Source organism: Pelecanus crispus, chromosome 9 (assembly GCF_030463565.1).
Source record: "Pelecanus crispus isolate bPelCri1 chromosome 9, bPelCri1.pri, whole genome shotgun sequence".
Taxonomy (NCBI): domain Eukaryota; kingdom Metazoa; phylum Chordata; class Aves; order Pelecaniformes; family Pelecanidae; genus Pelecanus; species Pelecanus crispus.
Genome location: NC_134651.1, coordinates 18,821,491 through 18,847,402, shown reverse-complemented (window position 1 = coordinate 18,847,402; position 25,912 = coordinate 18,821,491). Strand labels below are relative to the sequence as shown.

The 25,912-nt window shown below is 39.0% G+C and overlaps 1 protein-coding gene across 12 annotated transcripts in view; it reads right to left on the bottom strand.

The window, feature by feature from the left end:
- The window catches only part of TRIP12 (thyroid hormone receptor interactor 12), an 83,774-nt gene that overhangs the window by 43,336 nt on the left and 14,526 nt on the right, over nucleotides 1-25,912 (bottom strand). For 9 of the 12 annotated variants that reach the window (XM_075716154.1, XM_075716157.1, XM_075716159.1 and 6 more), the window contains exons 2-4: nucleotides 11,482-11,628; nucleotides 2,299-2,424; nucleotides 527-1,326 (exon numbers count right to left, since the gene is read on the bottom strand). In XM_075716154.1, coding sequence (XP_075572269.1) covers nucleotides 527-1,326; nucleotides 2,299-2,424; nucleotides 11,482-11,579 — 1,024 coding nt within the window. In that variant the 5' untranslated portion in view covers nucleotides 11,580-11,628. The remainder of the gene's footprint in view (nucleotides 1-526; nucleotides 1,327-2,298; nucleotides 2,425-11,481; nucleotides 11,629-25,912) is intronic. The other 3 variants (XM_075716162.1, XM_075716163.1, XM_075716161.1) reach the window with 2 other exon arrangements.

The window sequence follows — 25,912 nt, the reverse complement described above, 5'->3', positions numbered from 1 at the left end:
TTGAGGACAGCCTGTATTTCTTAGTGACAATGTCCAAGAACAGTACCCACTATTCAAATTCAGCACCAGAGAGAGGATGTATTTTGCAGGAACAATTTAAAAGATAAAAATGACTAACATCCCAGCCACTAGGTACACTAGGCTTAAAAGATTACTGTTCTTAAAGTAACATCAGAGATTCTCACAGTAAGGAAAAATTAGGAAAGCGGGCTTGAAACAAGAAACACATATTATCTACTTGTTTTCCAGCATTTATCATTCCCACTTTGCGAGAGAAAGCTTAAGAAAATGAGGAAAAAAATCTGACAGGAGAAATATAATCAAAAGAGTTTTATAACATATATGTCCCCATCAAAACATTCAACTATTTTGCATGTATTTTATTTTTTAATAAAAAAATAAAAGCAGAAAACACAGTTAACTTCTCTAAGAAGATCCCAAGAAGCCCGAAAACAATAGAAGTATTTGTTTAGAAGAGTTGCTTTTAAAACATACACGCTTATTCTTCCACAAAAGAACAACTTACTTGCTAGCTTAGCCTGTAGTCCTGAAGGTCCAGGTTTTGATGACTCTGACTTGGAAGAGCCTGGTAGAGACAGTTTTGTTTTAGGGAGACTGACTTTTGGGCTGAATCGAGCAGCCCAGTCAAACTTTGAAGAGCCACCTGTTTTACTCGGTTCTTTGTCCCTGCTACTCCTTCTTGGACTGGGGCTGGATGCAGAACGGGAACGTCTAGCCTTATTCTGGTCCTTTCCCTGTTTCACTCTGGCACCCTGAGGAACACTAGAAGAAGCAGAGGCAACAGCAGAAGAGGAGGAGGATGTGGAAGCTGAAGAAGAAGAATCAGTGATGGTGCTACACCCAGCTTTGGCTGAGGTCACCGATTTTGAAGCCAGCTTGGAGAGTTTTGCTGACTTCTCTTCAGCGCCAGTTGATTCAACTGCTGAACCACTCTTTATACAAGACAGATTCTCTGTCCTTTTCCTTTTCTGACTTCGGGAGCTACCAGCAGCTCCACCCTTTCTGGTGTGAGCTTTGCTTGTTGATGGCAATTGTGTAGATTTCGTCTGTTCTTGGTCTAAGTGTCTTCTCTTAGATTTAGTATGTGGCTTGTTAGTTTCCAAGGAAGTTTCAGTGTGTTGAAGTGCTTTGGGTTTTTTAGCAGAGCTAGGAGAATTGGTCCTCCTGTAATCTGGACTAGCACTGCGTTTAACTCCTCGAGAATTGTCTTTCTTAGGCACTTGCCCCGTTTTTTGCTTTTCTGAAGTATTGACTCTCTCTGGATCTTCTTGTTGTGGTATTAAAACAGCAGATGAACTACACCCTCTGTAGAAGTAAGCAGGAACAGCATTAGTGTTGAACTCAAACATCACAGTTGCAACAGTTTTGCAAGATAAATGTCAGCATTCTCTAATAATAAAGGAAACCATGGGTAAGAAACACTGTTGATTATTAAGTTCCCGTTGAAACAAGAAAAAAACATGCTTGTATGAGAACAGTCATATTGCAAATCTTTGCTAGCACAAAAACTAAAATAAATTGATAAATAAAAGCACAGTACACTGCTTTTTTAAAGGGGAAGATACAAGGTAACTTGCATAGATTTTACTATCCTATTTTTTTAATAGGTATGTCAAACTGATTAAAAAGAAAAAAAAAATGAAGCCATGAAGCTATTATCTGAATGTCTGAGAACGTAAGTTCCATAAGAGAGTAAGGAGTGTTCAGTAATGCATAACTAGTCATAACTGGATTCTACTTCAAGGAAGGCTCTTAATGAAAGGATAGTTTCTCATCGATCTTGGAATTCATGTAACGAATCACACAGAAAAACAGCAAAATTCTCTTCTACATGATAGAAGACTGTTCCAGTGTGTATATAGCAGAAGCGTATGCAGAGCGGACAAAGCATGACCGAAATTATTACCCTGAACACAGGCATACTTTAGACTATTACATGTTTCAATTAACGTTGGACATTGCTCAGAACTCCTTGGGCAATATTTCCCCAACACGAAGTGGGAAAAGCAGCAAAAAAGACCTTGCAAATATTCCAGGACTAGTTATGCAGAAATCGTTTCCTCCCCATCACTGATGGAATGCTCTTAGTTGGTGATTAGAAAAAGAAAAGACAAACAGAATGTGAAACATTGAAAGATATCCACTAAATGCAATACCTAGATTAGTTAAAATCTATTAGTCATACATGTTATAATAACTCTGTATAACTAGATATATTATACACAGTTGTGAAGCGCAGATAACACTGGTTAATATACAAATATGAAGCGCAATTACCTTTTAGAAAAGTGTCCCTTGGACTGCTCAGAAGTAGTATTAGACTGCACTTTGGGTGTCTTTGAAATAGATTTTCTACTCTCAGGAGGGCTATGTGCCTTATGTTTTGCCTGCCCTAAATGTGACCTGTCAGCAGAAAGTCAAAACAGAAAGCTATCAGGATTCCAAGACACAGATACAAACCTGTAGGTGGAATTACTATTTATTTTTTGGACCACCATCAAATATTAGTTTACAGCTTCAAACCTTTCCAAATCAACCCCTAACATTAAAGCATTTCAAAAGAATCACCTGGTGCAGTTACAAATCACTACCAGTGTAACCATGTTGTAAAGCACACAATTATTTAGTCATTTTAAATTAATAAAACATCATCTCACACCTGAGCTGTGCAGAAAAATTCACATTTTTCTGGTGTTTAAGATTACCAAATTATTCACTTAAGCATTAAGCTAGCATAGTAAGGCACAAGACTAGAACACCTGTCAAATACCCCTTCTCAGAAATAGACATATACTCATCAACCTCCAGATTCCATGCATTAAGACTTTACCCAATTATGAGTGTTAACAAGTTTGTCTTTTTACTCTTCAAGTTTGAGAAAAATCAAATACTCAGAATGGGAATGCAACCAGTTCTACTTGGTAGGAAAGCTCAACTCTGCCAGTTGTTTTCTGGCTGCAGATCCACCAATTCAAAGGATTGAGAGCTGTCTGGTAACAGCTGAAGTAAAAGGAATGAAGACACGCGTGCTACTGATGAAGACAGTCAAATGAGACAGGAAACCTGTGATGTCAGAGAAAGGAGTGAGTTTCACGTAGATAAGCTACAAGAGGTCTTCCAAGCAGCTTTCAGCTGCATGCCAAAAATGGTTTATTATATGAGCTGACTGGAGGACAAAGATCATACTATACCATAGATTAAATTTAAGACTTAAGTTACATCTTCACTTTTTCCATGTCTATTTTCAAAATCAATGAGAATTACCAGCTGCAAGACTTAGAAGAGACAGCTCATCAGCATTTAAAACAGCATAATATAAATAATTGCTAAGGCAAGAGACATCTCACTTGTAGTTCCCTGGGTAAAACACACTTTTGAATTGGCTGTCACCAGGAAAACTCTACGCTCATATCCTACCTATACAGAAACCCCAAGTACCACTAGCATCTATGAAACCTCAAACTACCCTAGTATTAATGCTGGAAGAAGCAATGTTTCAAAGTTAAAGAACTACTGATTATATACTTATATGCTATTAACCTAAGCTAGCTGGTCCTTTGAGTTATGCAAACATCTTTGAATCATATGGGGGAAGGGGAGAAATGTACACTTCAGATTTAAGTGCCCTACTCCAACCCATGACCCCAAACATCAAAAAGTTTAGGCCGAAAAAGTGGAAGAGGTAGAAGAGTTCCAGAAGCTTTCAAATAGCTTCTTCCAACCAAATGCCAGGAATCTAGTAGCAAAGGCAGAGCTAAGCCTGCTACTGACCAGAAAGTTCCACCATCCTCTTAAGTATTTCAACACAAACTTAAACATAAACCTTAGTAGGAAAGGAGTACCAAGTCTAATCACCTAAGCGATAACCACATCATAACTTGCTTAGAGTTGCAATGGTAAAACTTCAGTAATGACTGTTTTTCTTGATAGCTTTCCTTCCTCTGTTTTCTTCCAAAGTATTCTCATTTAGTCAGTTACTCAGATGAATGCACCTAAACAGCACATATTCAAAACCTTTTCTGTGGCTCAATCTTTCTAAGAGTGTAACAGTCTGAAAAGATTAAATTAACAGCATTTTCTCCATACTCCAGTAATTTGTTTTTATTTCTCATACTAGAAGAAATCATTTTTACTATCAAAAGCAAGTGAAATAAAACAGTTAGGTCTTTAGCTCACAATAGCAAATTCCATCAAGGTAAACTTGGGAATGTTTCCCCTAATCCTGAGTGTTCAGACTTTCCTTTTCCCAACAAAAAATTAAAGCACGAAATTTAATTTTCCCCTTGAAATGTTTTTATTATGGGAGTAACAGAAGTTATTACATAATTTACACTTGGCAGGAATCTCATTTTTTATGTAAGCTAACTGATAGGGGTTCATTTATTCTGAAGTATATTTTAAAAGGTTATTTTCCCTTAAAGATTTTTGTTTTGCTTTAATTAGAACTGGATTCAGCTTAGTGCTTTAAATATTCACAGAACACAAATAACTGAAGATCTTTTCAACTAAAACATGGCTAAAGCAATACATCAGAACATCAAGTACTTAAATCATGCACTGACAAGTTTCCACTTGTTCCAAGCTTCCCCCTTCTACCTTTAAACCCTTCAGGTTCTTCCAAGTTTTACAAACATAATTTCATACCAGTGTCCAATTTATGTGGACCAATAAAGCTACAACCATATCCTGGGGACTGAATACCGTATCTTGCAGACTATTTGCATTTGTTTTATTTTCTTTATCCACCAAACTATCAGTAGAAATAACACTCATAGCCAGAGCAGAAAGGTTACACTAGAAGCATAACAAATGAGGAGTCAAAACTGATGAGAATTTTTTTAAATTTTATTTTTAAAGACCTACTGTACTCTCACTTCTCATTCTTTGAGTTTAATCATTCACCTTGCATGTGTTGCAAAGAGAAGCTATAGAAGACAATTGCAACTGTGCATGTAGTAGCATGTCAGTTAAAAGGAGCATGACATTAACTGCTCTTCTGTAAGATTTATACGATGGCAAGCAGACTGAAATTTGGAGAGACTTCAGGATTAAGTTAAAAGAACTTTAACCATACACCAACTAACTAAGTATCATTGTGCTAATTTATACTAAGGTTGTGACAGCTTGCTTATGGTCTCATTAGAAGTTAACTTACATACAAAGGTAGTTAGAATGCTTGGATGAGCTACAAATAAACAGAGTGAAGTGCTATGAAAGGTACAACGGCAGCTGCAAGACTGATTCTTGTTAAAGGTTGTAAGCTACCTGTACTTTTGCCCATAATTCAAGGCTTTTAATTCATAACTTACCCAGTTACAAGCTCTTTATTCTTTTCCATTAACATATCGTTCATTCAGAAGCTTCCTTTAAAGAAATATTCTAGCAACAAGTATTTTGAGAGGCTAAGTTCCCCAATGATGAAAACTGGTAAGTTAAGTATTTATGAGCTTGTGTTTATCCATTTCCGTTTGCAGGGGCAGGTCCAGGAAGACTGAGTACTTGCTGCACCTTCAAGTGTTGTTTTGGTTTTTAGTTGGATTTTTTGTTTTTTTCCCCCTTGGGGTTTGCACGGGGGGGGGGGGGGGGGGGGGGGGGGGGGCGGCGCACGCACAGGGGCAATGTCCCAACAACTTGAAGACAGTTTCATAACCTGCTCCAAGGCTTCCCTCAAGTGGGCTAAGCTGTCTGCTGATACACATTTTCATTCACAGGCAGACACTCACTTTAGAATACAGAAGTTGACAAGTGACCCACCATTTAGTTTGCAATGTTTATATAAACAACCTCGTTCAAACTGCCAGCCCTTGGCCTTCCTTAACAAAACCATAAAGAAGCAACTAGAACCTGTCCTCAAACAGTTACTCTGTGCATGTTAAAAAAAACATACCTTTTGAAGTTAGTTAATAAACAAAGTGTTTCATCTAAGTCATGTTTCTCAGCATCTGAGAGTAAGGTATTAAATGCTTCCAAATAAAGTCTACAAAACTAAACACCCTTTTACTTCTGTCAGAAGTGAGATTAAAAAAAAGCAATAGCACAGAAGAAATAAGCTGTGCAAAAAAACCTACTTCCCTGCCTCAGAAATACTCCACCTGTCTTCCTCACCAATTCAAACATTAAATTTAGTTTTTATACAAGTCTCAGGTAAGATGTTAACAGTTAACATATTATCAAGACTGCTCCAAACTCAAATCCTGTTCAGAACAAAAGTAATGTAACTGACAAAAGCATTCTTCTTGCTTTAGTATTTGAAAAAGGTCAGGCCAAACCAGATTCTGCTTATACCAATGTCCTCTATGCAGCTAACAAGGAGGTATCATTTCCCATTAAGCCTTCAATCACAAATGCACAAGAATATGCATATATTATATTCCAAAAACTTAAAATTTGTAAAAGTATCATACTTTCATACACAACTGTAACAGCATGGTAGTGATTTACATCCAATTGATATCCTACTTAAATACTGCTGTTCCTAAAGATTTCCTAAGAATGACATTATCCAGATTAAAAGATAAGCACCACTGCCAATTCATGCCGCTAAAATAAATTTTTTTTTGCAGCACTAGTAAATAGTTGTAGTACATAGGACCACTTCCATTACTCCATACCAATATACCGAAACATTGCTCACAACTGAAAGGAACAGTCAACTGCACCACTTTCAGAAAAGATCTTATTGTGTGGCTCACAGTATCACTTCTGAATTGCTCCCGAAGTAAATACTATGGCATCACTGGGAACTTAAGCCACAAGGGCACAATTCTTCACATGTGGTGACAAGGTGGATACGGAGTTAAGAAAGTGACAGTAAGCACCTTCTACCCCCTCCCTCCTGCCCCCATGGAAAGTGTGCTCATCAATGCATCTGCTTCCCACCCCCCTTTGGTTTACTGCTGCAAAGGGAAGCTTTAGTATCATTATTGCTTCCTTACAAATCTGCAAAGAGTCATCCTTCAATGGAAAGTGCTGGAAGACATAGTTCAGACAAGGGTTCATGCTTACAGTTAGGAAGGTGCCATTGTAACAATAATTCTCAATTAGGATGATAACACTGAATACTTTTCAATCTGATAGTAAAGCCAGTAAGAACTGTAATATCCACAAGAGCAGAAAGTCATCCAAAGCACAAAGTTATTTCAACATCACTACTGACAGAGAGCAAAGAATCACATTAGTCCAACTTCACTAAGGCCAGTTTGTTTATGTGCATACACACGGGGGGAAAGAGTTCACCAGTTTATACATCTGTTTTCAATCACACATCCCTTGCTTCTTTTAGGGAAAAGCACACATCACAGATGCTATATTTACTTCCAGTTTGTGCTGAAACAGTCTTTCTACACTGCCTGTGAGCTTAGCATCACTGGGCTTTGTTTTGTTTTTTAAACAGATGCAACTGTAAAAAGCAAACACTCAAAGCTCATATCAAGTTACTGTGCTTAGTGTGAAATTGCTAGTAAAACTCCAGCAGAAAACACATCACAGGCTTCCCTTGCTCATTTTGACTGCAAGTATTGCTGTTATTAGGGTGACATCAAATAAGCCCAGTCTAGAGGAAAATGGGTTTGTATTGTTGCTTCCAGGTTAAGCCAAATCTGCCAGTATTACATGTCACAGGAGGAAGATTCTGCATTATGTTTTACATACTAGACCAGAGAGGAGTTTGGAATTTCCAAAGTCTTCATGCAAGTGAAGAGTAGCCACTCAGCAAGTTAAATTGGTAAAGTTTTAAGAAAAAAAAAAACCTTTAAGCTGCAAAAGGGTCAAAGACTACAGAAAGACATTCATTAGCATTTCAGCTTGAAAGTAATAACATTCTCCAGCCTCTCTCCTTTTTAACACCTCCTCAACTGAAGTCTATCAGTGTTCACTCCAGTCAGAGCACAAGAGACAGAGGCAAAGTTAAGGCTATTACAAAGCCTATTTGGCTATACTCCCAATGGCTATACGACCACTCGCTTACATTAGATTAGTAGACTTCACATTAAAGTCTGAAATTACAGTACAAGTGACAAACTGCAGAAACTCTCCAAGTTTTGTCACTGAATTTGTGTTTTGAAAATGCATGCACCTTAGCCACAAGAAAGCTTTAAGAAAAAAGCTGTTGCATTGCCAGCACTGAGAAAACTATTTATACAAAACAGAAATGTAATCAAGTACGCAAGTTCAGACAGTATCAAAACTTGTCCTTGCTCAAAGGGTTATGATTGCATATCTATGACCAAAGTGAAGTAACCTTCTCCAACACTTTAGAAGGTGTGGCCCTTAAGTTTGCTTATAAACTTTGTGGCTAGTTTTAGGCATGAAGCAACAGCCCCCTACAGACTTACATTACTGCTTAATTCCCTCTACAATACTAGGTTTTTGGGGGGTTGGGAGCAGGGTGTTTGTATATTGGTTTGGTTTTGTTTTTTAAGAAACATGTAGGTCTAATAAAGTGGCTGAATAAAACCTCATACTATCTGTACAACTACATCAACAAGTAGTGCAGATCAACAGAAGAAAATTCGTAGAGCAAGATACTAGCAATTAAGGGCCAACCTCCACCATCTATGCATTTCAATGATTTCTACTTCAAAGCAGACTAGATTACAACCACAAGTGACTAGGATGTATGAACTGCTCTCCCAGGCCACAGCTTCCAGTTTATTTTCATCCAAAAATATTCCAATTCAAATTCAAAAGATTCTAATTCAAGTGCTCCAAGACCATTCCATGATGTTAGCCAAAGCACAGCAGGTAAGGATGACAGATTTGCTTCAAATGAACATTCCCAACTCCAACTAAAATACTAACACAGATGCATCCTAAGTTCACAGTTATTTGCACAATGAGGATATTATTGAAACTGGTCTTTCCACAGTTTGTTCACAGAATCATAGAATGCTTTGGGTTGGAAGGGACCCTCAGAGGTCATCTAGCCCAACCCCCCCTGCAGTGAGCAGGGACAGCTTTAACCAGATCAGGTTGCTCAGAGCCCCATCCAACCTGGCCTGGAATGTTTCTAGGGATGGGACCTCCACTACCTCTCTGGGCAACCCGTTCCAGTGCTTCACCACCCTCATTGTAAAAAATTTCTTCCCTATATCCAGTCTAAATCTACTCTCCTTTAGTTTAAAACCATTACTCCTTGTCCTGTCACAACAGGCCTTGCTAAAAAGATTATAGCTGAAATTGAAGAGTTTCACTTTACAGATGACAAATGCAAGAAAGACTGGAAATAAGTTAGTGTCTCAAGTATCCCAAAAAAACCCTAGTGTAAGAATTGGGGGGGGGCGGCGGCCCTGGTGTGCCCCTTTTTTTAACATATAGCAGCCAAAGTAGCGTGTATCACCAGAGTACAGCAAGGCATAATGAAGAAGGTACATCAAGCTGTGAACTCTAGATGCTCCTACGTACTATTCAGCAGCAGAACTAGAACATACTATCCCACTGCATCCTAGATGCCTGGAAGGATGAGTCCTGAGGTTTGTGTCTAAAGAAAGGCAACCAGAGAAACACGATTGTTATCAGAGAGCCTCTTTCCATTCCATCTACAATTTTTTCAAGGACATGATAGATCTGTCTTACATTGTTCCTTGTACAATAGCCATTTCTGTCCAGCAGCTTACTAAAGAGGAGATACAGAAAACAGTAAGATAAACTGAATTAATTATAAAGTTTATATTAGCCAGCATGCTTTATCCAGGCCTTTTTATATGCTTTGCCAGCCAAAAATGCTTGTTCAGAGAAGGAAAGACAGGGGAGGTCCTGTTCTAAAGAGCCTGCATTTTCAAAGAGGATTTTAAGCTTCCATCCTCTTTGCTTAAGCTTTGGTTCCAATAAAGGTCTAACATAGTTCAGGAGTGCAATACACCCTTGCTCATGGAAGTCTGACTGACACAGATTTGCTGAGGGGTGGAAAAGGTTCAGTCATTTAAGACAAGTTGCATCTTGAATCATTGTGTGATAGCTAAGTAACAGATCACAATACACCAGAACACCAGATAAGTAACTTTCTTACAAGAAAATAGCGCTACCCCTAAAATTCTTCCTTTTGTCTGACTCACTGTAGAGCTTCTGCCTGGAATTCTGCTATAAAATCTGAAAAAAACCAGTAGATATCTGAAGAAGAATCCCCCACCCCATGCCCAAATAGCTTGCCTCTAGTTCTTTATTCTAGGGAGCGGGTTATTCACCCCAGGTCAAGTTCAGTGTAAAAGGAAAGAGTTGGTAGGGCAATATCTAACTTAAACATCCATTCAGATGTAGAGATAACACAGAATGGAATGAAAAGTTCACCATGCCTCAGTTAAAGAGGGAGTATTCTCCAAAAACAATTCTAGCTTGCAAAATAGTCAGCTACATAAGGAAGCAACTTCCCCTTCCTTGTGCTACAGAAGCCCAGGACAGAAGCCTTGTGTTTATCATCTGTTTTTCCATTTGTACAGTACAGACTAGTTCAGAGAAAGTGAAGCTGTTTTTGCAGATTGAATTACTCCTCCCAAGGTTCCTTAAAAGAACAGCTAGCCTCCTTCATCCCTTCAACAGTGATCTTTCTCAGTTAGATTTTATACTAGTAACAAATACACGTCTTCATTATACATTATAGCCCGATTCCTTCATAGTAAAAAACTTCTTCATTTTGTGCCACTGATGTGCAATATTTCAATACCCTTACACCAAAAAACTGAAGCCCAAGATACACATATTCAAACAACTGTGCCAGTAACACCTCTGAGGAAGTAGAATCCAGACAGATGCTGTCTACAATGGTACTATAACCATTCTTTATTAGACTAATATTTTACCAAAATTAAAGGAAGACTTATCCATACAGGCTTCATTCATTCAGATGAAGACTCTTAATTCCTTAAAGGACACAGCAACAATTATACAGTCAGAATCCACAGAAAAGTTTCAAGGATATTCTTTGTTCTGCGTTGTAGAGGCAACCACTTAGAGAACAAATACAACCTGGTCCACTTGCTCATTAGTACGGGTATATTAAAGGATGGCAAATCTTTTGTTCTTGAATTATTCAAAAGCTGCACAGGATTAACATGCAGTGCAAGGGAACAGACGGATGCTAGTTATTCAGTCTTCTCCAACAGGGACACAGATTTTCCCAGATTTCACACAACAGAGTCTCCCTGTCCCATCTCCGCCCAACCCCTGTATTTTTGTTATCAGGGAAGGAAGAGGAGGAAGGAATTTGTTACTACCTATGATTTGTAGAATACAGCTCAGCTACACTTTTTCCCCCCATAGATCTACTGCTATTCCACCTGAACATGCATCATAGTGAGTTACCCATGTCTTCATCCCATGCAGTAACAGTACAGACAGCATTTCAGGGGCAAAAAGGTTTTACGCAAGTTTCAGTGCTTGGATTGCAGGGTGGAAAACTTCATTCACTAATTAAATCATATCAATTTTGCTTTTATACATTAAAACACACATAGATAACAGTCATACCTTCCTCCTACTGCGTCGTCTTGTGGCTGGGCCCCAGCAGTGTTCCTCTGTGAACGTCGCAGTGACCCCCCTGGATTGTTATTAGGCCGGTTGGACATTGGCACCTCTCTCCTGAAGGGACATACCCTTTCTAGACACTATCATTCACTGAAAGACAAGAGAGACATAGTCATAAGACATGTGGCATGAAGACTCACACCGATGCCTGAAGAGGCAGATGCAAAATGCTACCATTTAGGCAAAAACTTAAGACAAAAAGCCTTTGCACAATTTTTAGTTAAAAGGCACACGGACCATGATTCTTCTCAAGAGCATTTAGATCCTTAATACAGAGTGACCAGTTTTCAGTATATCTACCATACAGATGACCTATTAGACTAGACAACCTTTAAAGGGCCCTTCCAACCCAAAACTATTCTATGATTCCATGATGACAGGCTTCTTTTCTGGCAGGCTTCTATAATTATTTTAAGGAAACAAGACAAAAGCAATTTAGGAGAACCGGTGTTTGTCAACATAAAGGAAAAATATGGTAACTAGTAAAACTCAATGCTTGACAAAGAGCAATAGTATTTAAGTATTTTAACTCATTGTGGGAGAATGACAATGTCAGTTTCAGGAACAAGCAGCAGCGGTTTCCACAAGATTACAGAAGTAACTTAACTACTGTGCTTTTAAAATAGCTTCTTTCTCTAGCCAAGATTTATGCAACTCCCATTTGCATAAAGAAGGATATATAGTAACTCAAGAACAGAGCTCTAGCTATATAAGCAAGAACTTCTTGCTCCTGAGAGCTTCATTTGTGCAAAAAGGTATTTGAGACAGAAGAATTAATGTGTACACAATTATTTGAAAAAAATCATCAACATTAGCGCTTTGTATTACTACTTTTGGAATTGCTTTGCGACTGCTAGAGGTCTACAGATATTATTTTGGTAGTTATTTATGGAAGACTACCACAACACCCAGCTGCAGACCGCAGAAACAGAGGTATTTCAAGATCAAGCCCCACTCGGCTCCTCAGTGAAGAGAGGTAACTTGTATCCTGTGTTAAATTAGTATTTCTATACAGGGAGCATAGCAACAGGACCACAGCCAGCAAATCCAGTTTTACCTTTTCTAATTGTGTGGAATCTGGTAAAAAAAAAAAAAAAAAAGTATCTGCAGGTGGAAAAAGCCACAAGAAGGAAAATAACCACAGTTTAAGAACACAATAGTCTATATGCTGATTCAGTATCTATTATATCTATAGCACAGTAGGCAAGAAGTCTGCCAGGAAAAAGTTTAAAACACTTCAGCTGCAGATAACTAAGGCTCAGTTCAAATTTGAATGCCTCCAATAAAATAACTTTCAAGACCTGGCATTGTCAGTAAAGCCAGACAATACTTGACTATAATTGTCTATTCCTCTGAAAGAGCCTGTACAAGTGAACAAAGGCGGGGGGAGAATCCTAAATGATTCCGTTTTACTGTAGGCCATAAAAAAAGAACAGGCACAAGTTGGTATTATGCAAACCATTACCTTACATACATGTTCCTTTTGACATTGTACTAGGTATATGATCAAGACACCTGCACAGCACAAGAAATTGGTGATCAGGATTCTGCTAGCTCAGATTCAGTCTTGTTACACTGTCATGATACAACCTAGTACTAAAAGCTCCCAATTAGCATGCCAGAAATACTTTAAATAAGTTCCAGGAATCACATAAGAATACAAATTAGGCAGAAGAATTGTTGCCCATCCTAATCCCCACATCACAGGAGTCAAAAGTATCTTTTGATATTTCTCCCATGTTCCTTCCACTAAGAGGTCCAACACAACAACAGACAGCAAAAGCAGAAAGTAGGATTAATTAGCAAATCATTGTCTTCACCTTTGGTTTTTTTACCTTATGCTTACGAACTCGAAAGAATGTAAGCAAAGCACAAAATACACAATCCCACAAAATACAGTTGCTCAATGAACCTCATAGCTAGAAGTCTTGATGACTGGGAATTTGAGAAAGCTGTAAACCCTACTCCTCAGAAGCTGAGCTTTCCTTCTTCAAGATTGTTTCTCTTATCCTAACTCCTTAATCATAGCAAATATTCCCACTAACAGAAAGGTTTAAAGCTTTTAAGTAACATACGACGCCTTCAGTCTGCAACTTTTTATACTTTAGAGCACAAAAAGATTTACAATGGAACAGAAAAAGCCTGCTAGAACTAGAAATTATGCCAGCTTGCTGGTGCAGCCAGATTAGTCAGGTTGAGGAGAGCATAAGTGGTAGCATTCTCTGCAGAGTACACCACAGATGCAAGACAACAAGCCTAGCATTAACCAAGCTGAAAGCTGACTAAGGTTCCAGCACTACCTAGAGGGTCTAGCTGAAGTCTATCACAGGCACTGTCAAATGCTGTTGTGCATTCTCCCTTTATTTCTTTGTATTCAAATGCCAAATAAAAAAAAAAGGCCTCTTCATAAACATCAGAAAGGAGGCACTTTGTGCATTTTCTGAAAGGAGGGAGTAGTGTCCCCTCCTATACAAAGGTCAGCTGAGGTTGAAATTGGGTACTAATGTCAAGCTATCAAGTCACACTATGAAATGGTTGCCATAGACCTATTGTTATCACCTCATACTAACTGTAAGAAGAATGTGCATTCCCCGCAGGTTTCATTCTGTAAGGAACAGAGCTCAGTCTAGAGCTCTGCTATGTCAGCCACACGCTTTCCCACCTAGGGCCAGTACATGGGCTTGTCCACAACACACTAGCAGAGTTAGCTGAAGAAAACATCACATGGGCAATCCTGGGGCTGCCTAGGGAAATTTTAGTTTAATGTTGATCTGTCTGGGTCAGCCAGTCACTTTAAGTAGTCTGTTCTTAGAAGTTATGCAGCACAGTGTATTGTCATGAACATGATATTTTCAGCTGCATAGAAGAATTAAGTGGCAGCTGTTTTATCCTCTAAGGCATCTGTCAGGTCAAGATGATGTCCAGAGTTACCTTCTACATTGAAGCCTCCCAACTGTGTTTCTTATTGTGTAGTGTGTTACAATATGACTCCCAGTTTGCCTTTAAATACAATGCTACTTCATGATTCGGTTATGACCTTTAACATCAAAACATTAACTTAAGTATCACTGCAAGTATATGAAGCCACACAGTACCATGTGCCGAGTTAGTCCAATAGGGAAAAGATCTTTTTAGTGTGTCACCACTGTGTCTTCCACATGCTAGAATGACAAGAAAAGAGCCCTGAAGTTCCTAAAACCCAACTGTTCTCTTTCAGACTTGACTTGTCTCCCCGTCTGTAAGCCTCACTCCCAGCCTTTGGCTTGTTCTCCCCCCTCTTTAGATACCTATATTCAAAGGAGATGCACAACCCAGCAGATCAGCTGAATGCACCAGTGCAGTTCTGTCACATTTTAAGACTATTTCCTCAACTACGTTGAGCATTCTCCCCACGCCCACAGTAAGAAAAGGCTACAACTGTACATCAGACCTCTGTGCTTCAGTTGACAGGCTTTGCAATTTGAGAATTTTAAGGTCAGGTCCTCTTCCAGCATAAAGTTTTCTGTAAACCATTTTAGTTAATGTTTCACAACTCCATATGCCTAGCTGTAATGATGCCAAAGCACTGGCCCGCAGATGCTCTCCTCGTAAGCAGACTCTTTAGATTGAGGATGAATACTAAAAACCAGCATTTCAAATAAACCCACAACATATCTTCTGAAGACATCTAACAGTACTGGCATCTAATTGTTATTATCTTGCATAGTATTCTTGAGTTTTAGTAAACACTGTTTGATTACCATTAACAGTCATCTTTGTTACTGTACCAAAAAGCAACTAGAATTAGTTTCTGTAGACCTAACATACCTATTACAAACATTATAGCTAATGTACAGCCACATATTACTTGGAGAGGTTCCACAGGAACACAAGATACAAAAACCACCTGTCAACTTGCAGTGAAGCCTTTACCTTTCTTCTCATGGAAGAGCCAGCAGGAAGTGACTGGCATTTTTCCATCTCTGAAGCAAACAGAGGAAATGGACAACTACAGAACAAGCCTGTATCGGCTTTTACTTAACACCCAAAAGCACTCCCTGAAGGATACTGTGAACTGTGATGTAGGCTACAGGGAAGAAAAGACAATGAGTAAGCTGAAGCACTCCAACAGGTTCCAGGGCTACTAATAGCGTAACAAAGCAAACCGGTAACAACCCCTGTAAAAATGGAATTGAATGCTTTCACAAGAAAAGGCCTTCCTTAATCTACTTGGATGAGCCCTAGAACTTGTTTGGTTTTGTTTGGAGGTTTTTTTTGGTGGTCTGTTTTTAGGGGTTTTTAAGTTCTTTGCGAGAGTCTTGGTAGTACAAGAATTTTTCAGGCTCTTTACTCTAATTTCCTGAATATTTAAGGATATGTCTAGCACCTCTATCTATAATACTCCGTTATAATGTCTGTTACCTGGTTGGAGTTGTGTTAAGCACACTGGTCGGCACACTTTCTCTTTTGTACCTTGGCCCAAAAATCAGTGCCTTAGTTAATGCTCCTGCAGCAAGCCAGCTTCTCAAAATTGCCAAGACTTACTGCCCCGAACTCAGTATTAGGCAAAAGGGGGGAGAAGGAAAAGACAGGAGGATGTTTATATGCCTTGTAAATTCAGAACATTTTCTTCCAGTAAGTTGCACATCTTGCCAGACAGAACCCAGAGTTCAGCATACTTATCAGAAAATGTTAAGTCTAACACTTCAAATTTGTATTCCTTCACTTCAATGAAGTTTACTTCTTCAGCTGTATCTGTGACAAATCTAGTCAGTTAAGGTAGAAGCAATACTCTACATATACAAGCATACAACACATTTAAGAGTTGGGACTTTTAATTGCAACTAAACTGAAGAACTGACCGCGTATGGTTCAGTAACTGCCAAATTGTTTTGGACCTACATTTCTTCAATTTAAACTGATCTCATAGCTGCACCTCATTTTTGCTCACTGCTCACAAGGTTCTCCTCATTTACCTGCAAACATACACACCTATTTTCTTCCCTTGCAAGCAAGCACTTGCAAGCACTCATTCAATTACTTCTACTACTTCACCAGCTGATTCAGAAACTCATTATTAAGACTTCTTAGCCCAGTTAGTTGCTTTAAACTGAGTCTTGTGCAGCTGATTTTGACACTACTCTTCCTTACTACACTCTCGAAATTCAGTAGTTATCCACTCTGCCCAGTTCTTTTTCCACTGCAGTCCTCACCTCCAAACATAAATTTCATGTCAAAGCTCCATGCAGGCAGAAGCTTGTATTTTCAGTTTAGCAGCCTCTTGTCTCTTCTGCTTGTAGAAATAGTTCATGGAATAATTTAGGGAGTGGGTACAACAACATACTGAAGATTTCCTAGAAAAATTTTCTGTGACATCTCCCACATTCTCATCATCCCTCCCTTCTTCCTGACAGCAAATTTCTATACACAAACAAGGGAAAAAGATACTGTCCTATGAGCTAAAAGGTGCTGTATGGTACAGTAATGTAGATGGATTTCAGCTGCATTCATGCAAATCCTGGGTTATTCAGCAGCATGAAAGCACTGAGCCTTAAAGGAATGCCAAGTTTTTCTTCTTCCAAGATAGAAAGAAGTTACCACTTATTTTCTTATCTTCTCCCCATTAATAGCCATAAGCTGTCTACACGATTTAAAGATGCTAGAGCACACTAAGGCTTACCTGCTGCACTGCATCTGATCATGTAAAATTCACAGGGTGACTTTTATGAGATTAACTTCTTTTGATACAGAAACCACACAGAATTGCACTGAATCATACATTAAGCTGGACTGTATTCTTTTTGTAATCTCCCCCTCCAACGCTAAAGAAAAAAAACAACACAAACTACATACAGAAAAATACATGCACAGATCCACTGACTAGAGCAAGTTCAGTACATACAGAAAAATCTTCAGAACAAACAAGATTCTACAGCCTCCTAGTACTGTAACATTACCTCACTGCTGGGGAGACAGACGAGGTATCAAGGAAGTTTCTTCTTAAAACAAGCATGTTAGGTGGTAAGGAAACAGATTTCTACACCTCTTCCAGCACAGAACCTCTACAAACTTAAATACTTGCATCACTTTTGTCAGTTCTCTTGGAAGACATTAGTAAGATATTGATGGGAAGACAAGCAGAGTTTAACAGCATACAGAGGCAAACTCCTCTTCAGACCACATGCCTTTTTGATGCACAGTTCAACTGGAGTACAAGAGTTAAGTTAGAATCATTAAAAAAAGCCTTGGCTGGAAAGGACCTCTCGACATCATATGGTCCAACCTCCTGTTGAAAGTAAGACCTTAGATTGTGTTAGAGCTCTCTCATTCTGCTGAGAAGTGACAATTTCCAACCATGATGACAAAATCTATTCTGAGTTCTAAGCAAGAGCAGAAAGACAAAAGATGAGTCATGAGAGAGAGCCTGAAGAAAGGATTAAGAAAAAAACCCAAATTAAATAAGATAGCAAAAGATCATGCCAGATACAAAGGCATGCAGAAGACAGTAACAGACTACCAGAAAACAGTATTTTCAGCAGACAAATCTGAAAGTCACATGATGGGTGTCAGCTCAAGCAACCTGAGATTTCAGGTCTGTGTAGATGCACAGGTATACAAGGACACACTCCCCATCCTTCCCAAGAACAACGTCTGTGAGAAGAAAAAAACACAACTCTGGCCCTGTTCCTTGCTGCAATCACGTATAGCTCAGAAAGCATTCCTTCCCCTTCAGCTCCTCAAGAACCACAATCCAGTAACCTGGACTAAGATGAGGAAGTAAGCAAAATGGGCATGTAAGCTACAAATACCAAAGGAGCCCAGTCACTGAAGACATTATAGACTTAGGACTAGCTAACATGCCCATTTTTACACTGGGTAACTTTAGGCAATACATAAGCTGTTAGCCAGAGACAGATTCTTCCAAATTACTGACAAAAAAAAGCTTCAGCACAATATTCTAGATTAATTTACAATGGAAGAGTTCTTTTTCATTCAACTACTCTGTAATCATTAGAGTGGAAGTATTTCTTAACTATTTCAAAAATACCCCATATATTAAGAGGCATGGATACTGCAGAAAACTTCTCAAATACCAGTAGGCCATAAATACACTCAAGCTACCACAGAAGAAAGAAGGGGGGTGGGGGAATCAAATCAGTAAAGGAGAAGGAGTTACCCCATTCCACTGACTTTACAACAGCCAGCCATCAGAAGATTATGGTAACCTTCTGGCCTTACTACATTAGGAAGAAGTCAGCTTTCCCTTACACAGCCTTTGCAAGAGCTTAGATCTTGCCTAGCCTTCTAGCTGAGACAGTGACAACGTAGAAGGCTACCTTCACAGAATCAGCAAAACAAGTGGCTAAGAACTTGAAAGGATGTAACTACCCAGTTAAGATTCTCTTACCTGCATCTATGCATATATGTCTACAATGACCTATAGTCAAAGATTGGGAAGAGAAAGTCTTGGCATGGAAGAGGAAGAGAGAAGAACTAAAAATATCTTCATTTGTGATGTGTTCAGAATTAGAGGGAACTATACTGCTAATTGGCAGAATATTCATTGCCTCAAACTGAAGATTTACAAGTTCCCACAGGAGATACGAACACTGAAAATGCCTCTGAAAAGATGCACAACACTACTCACTAGAGGAATGCCCAGGTTGTTAGGACTGTGGGATCCAACAGGTTATACATGCCATGACTCCAAGCCAACAAAGTAGCACCCTTACCTACTGACTTCTGTTTGGTGAAAGGACTGGAAGATACCTGTGCAAAAGATACCATAACTTGAGAACACATAGTCTGGGGAAAGTCAGAGGTCAAGTATTGTTTCAGGCAAAATCTAAATACATGCTATCACATGCTCCAGTGTTGACAAGAACAGTTTTGTGATGGTAGAAAGACATTCTGAGTTGTAGAAGCTGAACAGCCTCCCCTGCCTCAAGCAGGTCAGTTGAACTTGAACTCTGAGACTGCAGAGACCTTTTGCTAGGCCTGGTAAAGCTTAAAACCTTGTTCATGAAGACTGAGACCTGGCACCCATCAGTGGTTTAGAAAGAAAACAGTGGATTGGCCTATACACCACAGCCAGAACCTTAGCAAGTCCTTTTGGGCTGTGGAAAGCCAAACTGAAATAGCAAACAGGGCACTACTCAAAACTACAGAGAAGCACAGGTAATGCTGGCAGATGGTTTTATAACCAGTCAACAGTACAACTGACTCTTCAAGAATTTAAACTGCTCAAGAACTAAGAGAAACCTATGGATGGAGAGGAGGGCCACAAATTAGCTAAAAAAATGCACCTGCAGAAGTTAGACAGCAGAACACTTCCTGTTCGTCTGGACAGCTTAAAGGAACCAAAAAAAAAATATCGCTCATGTTCTATTCTGTATATGGTTGTACAGGATACAAAGGTGAGCTCAGGTGTCTAAGGTCTGTTTGTACAACTAGCATCCCCAGCTCATGGTGCAGAGGAATCCATAGCTTCATTTCATTACTGAAGAAAGAATCACCATTTTAGTGCACTGAGAAATTAAACCAGGACTAAAGCTTAACTAAATTCTAGCGAGCTGCTTAAGGGGGCTAGCTAATGTTAAGATTGTAAAAGCCTTTATCTCCTATACTCCTGTCCTCTGGAAGACCAAAAGCTACACTCTGAGGAGAAAAAGTAAAGGAGTTACATGAAACAAATACGCTGTTTTGAGGGCATCTCTCTTCAGTTCTGCCGCCTCACTGCTTTGTTTCTCTTATGTTCATCAAGGACAGAAATACTACAAGTTGTGTCACTCTTCTTTGGATGGCATTTTGGTTCACGAAAGCACACAAGTGTCATTCACACCTTAGATCTTCATCCAAAAGAGAAGTTAAGGAAAACAGAAAGCATTTCATTTTATTCTCTTGCTTCTCTATAGTTTAGCACTCTGTATCTTTGAAAATTAAGTGTCATCAACAGCAACTATTCCTCTCATTTTTGAGAGCATCAGCAATGGAGTTTATTATAAAAACAATCTCTTAGAACTTTTATTTACAAGGGTAGATCACACCTTAATTCAAAGAGTCCACCCTTGTAAAAAAAATTCAAAGAATTAAGTTGTCATTCTCCAAATAAACCAAGTTTGTTACCTTTCCATGCCACAATTTGTAACACATTCAAACTAGTTCAATGTAAGTTTTCCATCCGTGTATGGTTTGACATTAACGAAGGAAGGGAATGCTCTCTCAGTGGCAGAAAGCCAGGACTCAACACTTCAAGAAAATATTTTCATGTTTACACCTGAGTTTCTCACTCTTCAGTGCTCTGTTTTGTTTTGGTTTTTTTAACCAGCTAAACATGAAGTACTGTTGTTCAATTCAGTCAATTCTGGAGCAGTTAAATTTTTTCTGCTCACAAATATAAAGATTATCGAACACATACGAGTCCAGAAACTTCTGAATCAATCCATATTCAGTAAAAGAATAGTCTGATCTGGATAGCTGCAAGTCAGCCAGTGACAGTTCAGCTTCAGAAGAAGCCCAGAGATCTTTAAGCCACCTCAGTAACATTAAAGATTTGTTATACCACATGGTGAACAAGCACATATAAACATAGCAAACATCAGCTGCAGAATGCTGAACCAGTTTTTGTCTCTTTGTTGACAGATCTTTTTCCCTTTTAGCACAGCAATGGGAAAGAAAGGGAGAAGCAAGCAAGGGGTGTGTTCGAAGTTTTTTTTTCTTCTGTACACTTGTGTCACAGAGCAAAATTTCTCTGCCAAATTGGATCCTGGAGCAATAGCTTGACTTCACATCTACAGGAACCTTAAATTTACTGACAAGCTGCTAGACAGAGAAGTTTATACTACGAGAGTCTCCGTGTGCAATTCTGCTACCTGGTGCTAATACAAGCATGGTTCCAACTTGTTAGCAAAACAGAAATAATACTTTTTTTCTTTTTTTAAACAAAAGCAACTGGTATCTCCAAGGGAAAATAACATATTTTCCAGTAGCCAAATTCTGACCAAAACTCCGCTATTTGTACCCAGAGTGAATTGATGCGAATTCTTGTTTCTAGCACACTCCCAACAAAATCATCAAAAGCAGTAGAAGTAAAATCTCATCTGTCCTTCATTTTCAGCTTCTCTAGAAACCCTTGTTTAATAGAAGCCAAAATTCACTGTCTGTGTGGTGGCTTAAGCTTCCACTAACATTATTAAAAAAATCCATGCTGCCCAGCAAGCTTGAGGGAGAACATTCTCTTCAGAAGAGGGGAATGAATTTGAATGAGGAGCTTTTACCTTCTGTGAGACAATGTGAACAGAAGCAGAGAATCCTTCATGAAGTACAGATCAGTGACACTGCCAGAAATGAAGACAAGCCACCAGGCAGGTGGTCAAGTTAAGACCAAGTAAACAGGTGTGGCAAAGTTGGGGCAGGGGGCATTTATTACCAGCAAAGAAAAAAGTCAGTTCAACAACTGGTGCAAATTTCAATTTAGCAGCTTGATTTCAGTATTGTCATACAAGTGAACCAAGAAGTACCCAAGATCATTACCTACTCCAAGTCTGCCCTGCCCAGTGCTTAATGCTCAGCTGCCTTTGAGCTGCATAGCTCTATTTACTTCAACATTATGAGTCTGAATGCAGAATCTACTGCTACAACACCAAGCCTCTTCCCTATTCTAACCCCATAGACCAGATGGTGCCTTGTTTGCAGTCTGCCATTCACCTGCATCTGGCACACACAGCACTTAAGTAAAATCAAGTGCAATAGCACTACAAGACAAATACTGATATGGTACATAGCCATGTCCTACCTGCAGAGCCTGTTAGACAATACATGCCCCAAGTTGCAGCACAGCAGGTTGCCTGAGCCCTGCCAAGTTCCTAATCAACTTTTGCCAAGCTGTCTTAAATTACAGAGAGACCTAGCGAGCTCAGCGACTAGTAAAACATGGTTTGGCCACCCAAAGTCTAAACTAACATAAGATGATCTCTGCAATCTTCTAGACAACTCAGGGGGGAGATGGAAAAGAACTTTAGCCACTAGAATGAAGAAATTCAGACTAGATCTTACAGAAGTTACTGCTAGAAAAAGAAACACAAAAAATAGTTGACATGTACAAGCAGATTAGACAAGTGCCACAGATAAACCCAAGATTACAGGTCTAAGGGCATTATGTAGATCTACCTTGAAAACAAGGTAAGGAGGGAGGAGACTGGGTCTTCATTTCGATAATATTCAGCTTGAAACATGTTTACATACAGAAATGCCAAAAGTTGAGAAGCCTGTTCACTCATACTCGCATGTCTTAAAGAAAAACACTTTAAAGATAAAAATTTTAAAAAATAATCTATGTTTCCAGGGGAAGGGGGGAGGGTGAGTACTCATCTGTTTTTACTTAACCAGAATGAGCCTCAAGTTTTTGCATCTTCAAAATATCATTTTAAAAAGTTTTGGACAAATAAGGAAGGTCTCAGGAGTTTTCCTTCTGTTTTTCTAATCACTGATATTTAGCACTGACCCAAGCTGATGTCTGTTGAGGCTTCCTTTCCTAGACTGTCTCAAGCAGGTTATGCTATCCTCCTGAACAAAGACTTCTACCCAAATGCTACCCAAAAAAAGGTCACAGGCCTAATGCATAGCAAGATTCCTACACCACATGATACAATCTGGGAAATGCTTTAATTGTAGTTGCTGAGGAAGAAATCCAATTAGAACAGGTTAAGTTTCCGGCTTCCTCAGCACTAGATCTGCATATGGATCTTTAGCTATCACAAGAATACTGCAACAACAAAGGGATTAAAACACATTTAAGGTTCCTAAACTGGGTAGTGCTCAAACCAATGGCATCTTGGAATTATGTGCCACAGATGCATCTTCTCAACCAAAGAAAAACAATTTATATTTTGACATTATACCTTGTAGTGATGTAATTAAGAGCAAGCTCCAATACACATACCAAATTACTGACACAAGCACAATTAAAGACATTCATCTTGTATGAAATCATGAACCAAACTACCCACCAAATATCTGTACAGAGAAACAGAAGTTCTGTGTAAAGCTGAACAAAAGGAAGTCATGCCCAGAGAAACACCTGTTAAACGCTAACAATTAAGCTGTCTTTAAACTGATCCTATCATTGATAGGATCAGGACTTTACAGTGCTCAGAGCTATTCTTTCACGGTAACTACGCAGAAGAACATACAATATTAGCTTCCACAACTGCATTTTAGGAAGGTTCCAACCTTTACAGTCACAGAAAAGTTGTCGAAAGCCAGAGTACCAAGAATTAAACAACTTTATGGCACCTTTCATTGATGAGACCATCTACTCCACTCTGCACATATGCACCTTTTCAGTACTCAACAAATACCACAAGTTTGTGGGAACAAGGCATTGTACATGGGGATCACAGAGTATGGGAATGCCAAATGAGTGTCCCAAGAACCTGAACGGAGTGAGTTAAGATGCTGAACTTGAGCAAATCTAAGTACTACAGCTCTTTCAAATACTTTTTAGCAGGATGCCAGACTTAGTCTTAGTTTTAAGCTAGACAAGAACTCACCAAACTAACACAGACAAAAATGTGTACCACAAATTCCTCTCTTCCTTTCCATACGTGCAAGTACAACCACCCTTTTTTTTCTGCTTTACCTCACCAATGACTCTTACTTTCTCTCTCCCAGGCTACCCACACACTTTCCTTGCACAAGCAACAACTGTAACTATGCCCATATTTTAGAGTTATTAGATTAACAAGTTGACACCAATAAGGTATTTTTCCTCAGGGTCATAGCACGGCCAGGTTTGCCAAAGCCTGAATTCCTTGCTGATAGTCAATCACTGCAGAGTTGGAAGAAAAGCTATTTACTTCCTGGCAAGGAGGTGTTCCAATAGATGCTGCCCAGATCTGTTGAATGCTTTTTGTTACCTCCCAGCTAAACTACTGCTTTCTGATGTACTGAAAGGATTCACAGACTACCAGTAATACAGAACACATATCAGAAGAACGCAAAGTTTCTCCACAGCTCTGAGGTAGTACTTACAGAAGAATAAGCAGAGCTGTAGGCTTTCTATAGCTTGATGTTAGGACAAAAATTATTATTTAAGAACTAGGTATTATAATAGTTGATTTGATAAGCTTTTGCTCTTGCAATTTGCTCGGTGACCCAATCAGAATACTCGGGAGTTGCCTCCTATACAGGTGACCTTTTATGCTACACTAATGCTTAACTATGCCTTACAAGCAAACATACAATCTATCACCCCCAAACAACATGTGTTGATTATGGTCTTGTCTAGGATTAGAAGACAATATGGCAAGGAAGAGAGGAAAGGAAGACAATGTTTAAGTAATTGCTGTGTATCAAAGATAGAATACTCTGGAGCAAAGCTATGCATCCATCTTGCTACACTCCTGAAATACATGTTTGCAAACATGAAAAAAATCCCATACCATTAAGATGACACTGAACTGGAAGCAAACTTCACTTAACTTCTATGCAAGGTGTCTTCTCTTTTTGGTTTGTTTTTCTTTAAAGAACATCCACAAGACAGTCATATAGCTTCAGAACTATTCTGTATATTATCCTCTTTACTAAAGTCATTTAATAAAATGCAATAGTAAGGGAGACAAGACAAACAAAAGGACATTTATGTGGAGAGGGCATCTTCATCACGATGCAAGACAGAACAACTCTCTTTACAACACTGGAGTGAAAAACACACACAGGGAATGGAGTGGCTTCAGGGAAAGATTAAAGAAAGAATATGAAGTAGACAGGCTTGTGAAAGAAAAGGGAAAATACCTGTAGGCCCAGAAGTGAGCAGTTTCTTCCTTCCCTTTCCTCTGCACAGTATCTTATCATACCAAATGCAAAATTTAGGTATTTCATAAAGGCTGCAGCCTCTCAATCCTACATCTGTTTTGCTTATCAAAGATACTCAGCTAGGAGCATGCACCTCCCCATCCCACATACAATTAATGAGCAATGAAGTGTTCTAGTAATCACAGTACCTTTACTACCTCTACTTCCCCACTTCAGGTTTTTTGAATAAAGCTCTTCTCCCATCAATTATTTTCGAGCACCTCCAACCCCATTAGCTACCAAAGATGCCAAATTAATTGTACTAACTTTGGGTCTTTCTTCCATGCTTTTCAAACTTTATTTGTATGTTTTCTTTGTATTTAAGGGCTCCCCTGGCAGAACAGTTTGGGACATAGATACTGTATACTGCAATATGAACACAACCTGATCTATCCAGCACAAACTTCTTCCACGGAACTGGGAGTTAAATAGTTTGAAAACATTGCTCACCAAACTTCCAGTATCTATTAAGAAATAGCTTCAACTATTTCCTATTAAATGTCTATTTTGACTAATTAGAAAGTGGAAGGTATAAAGCTTC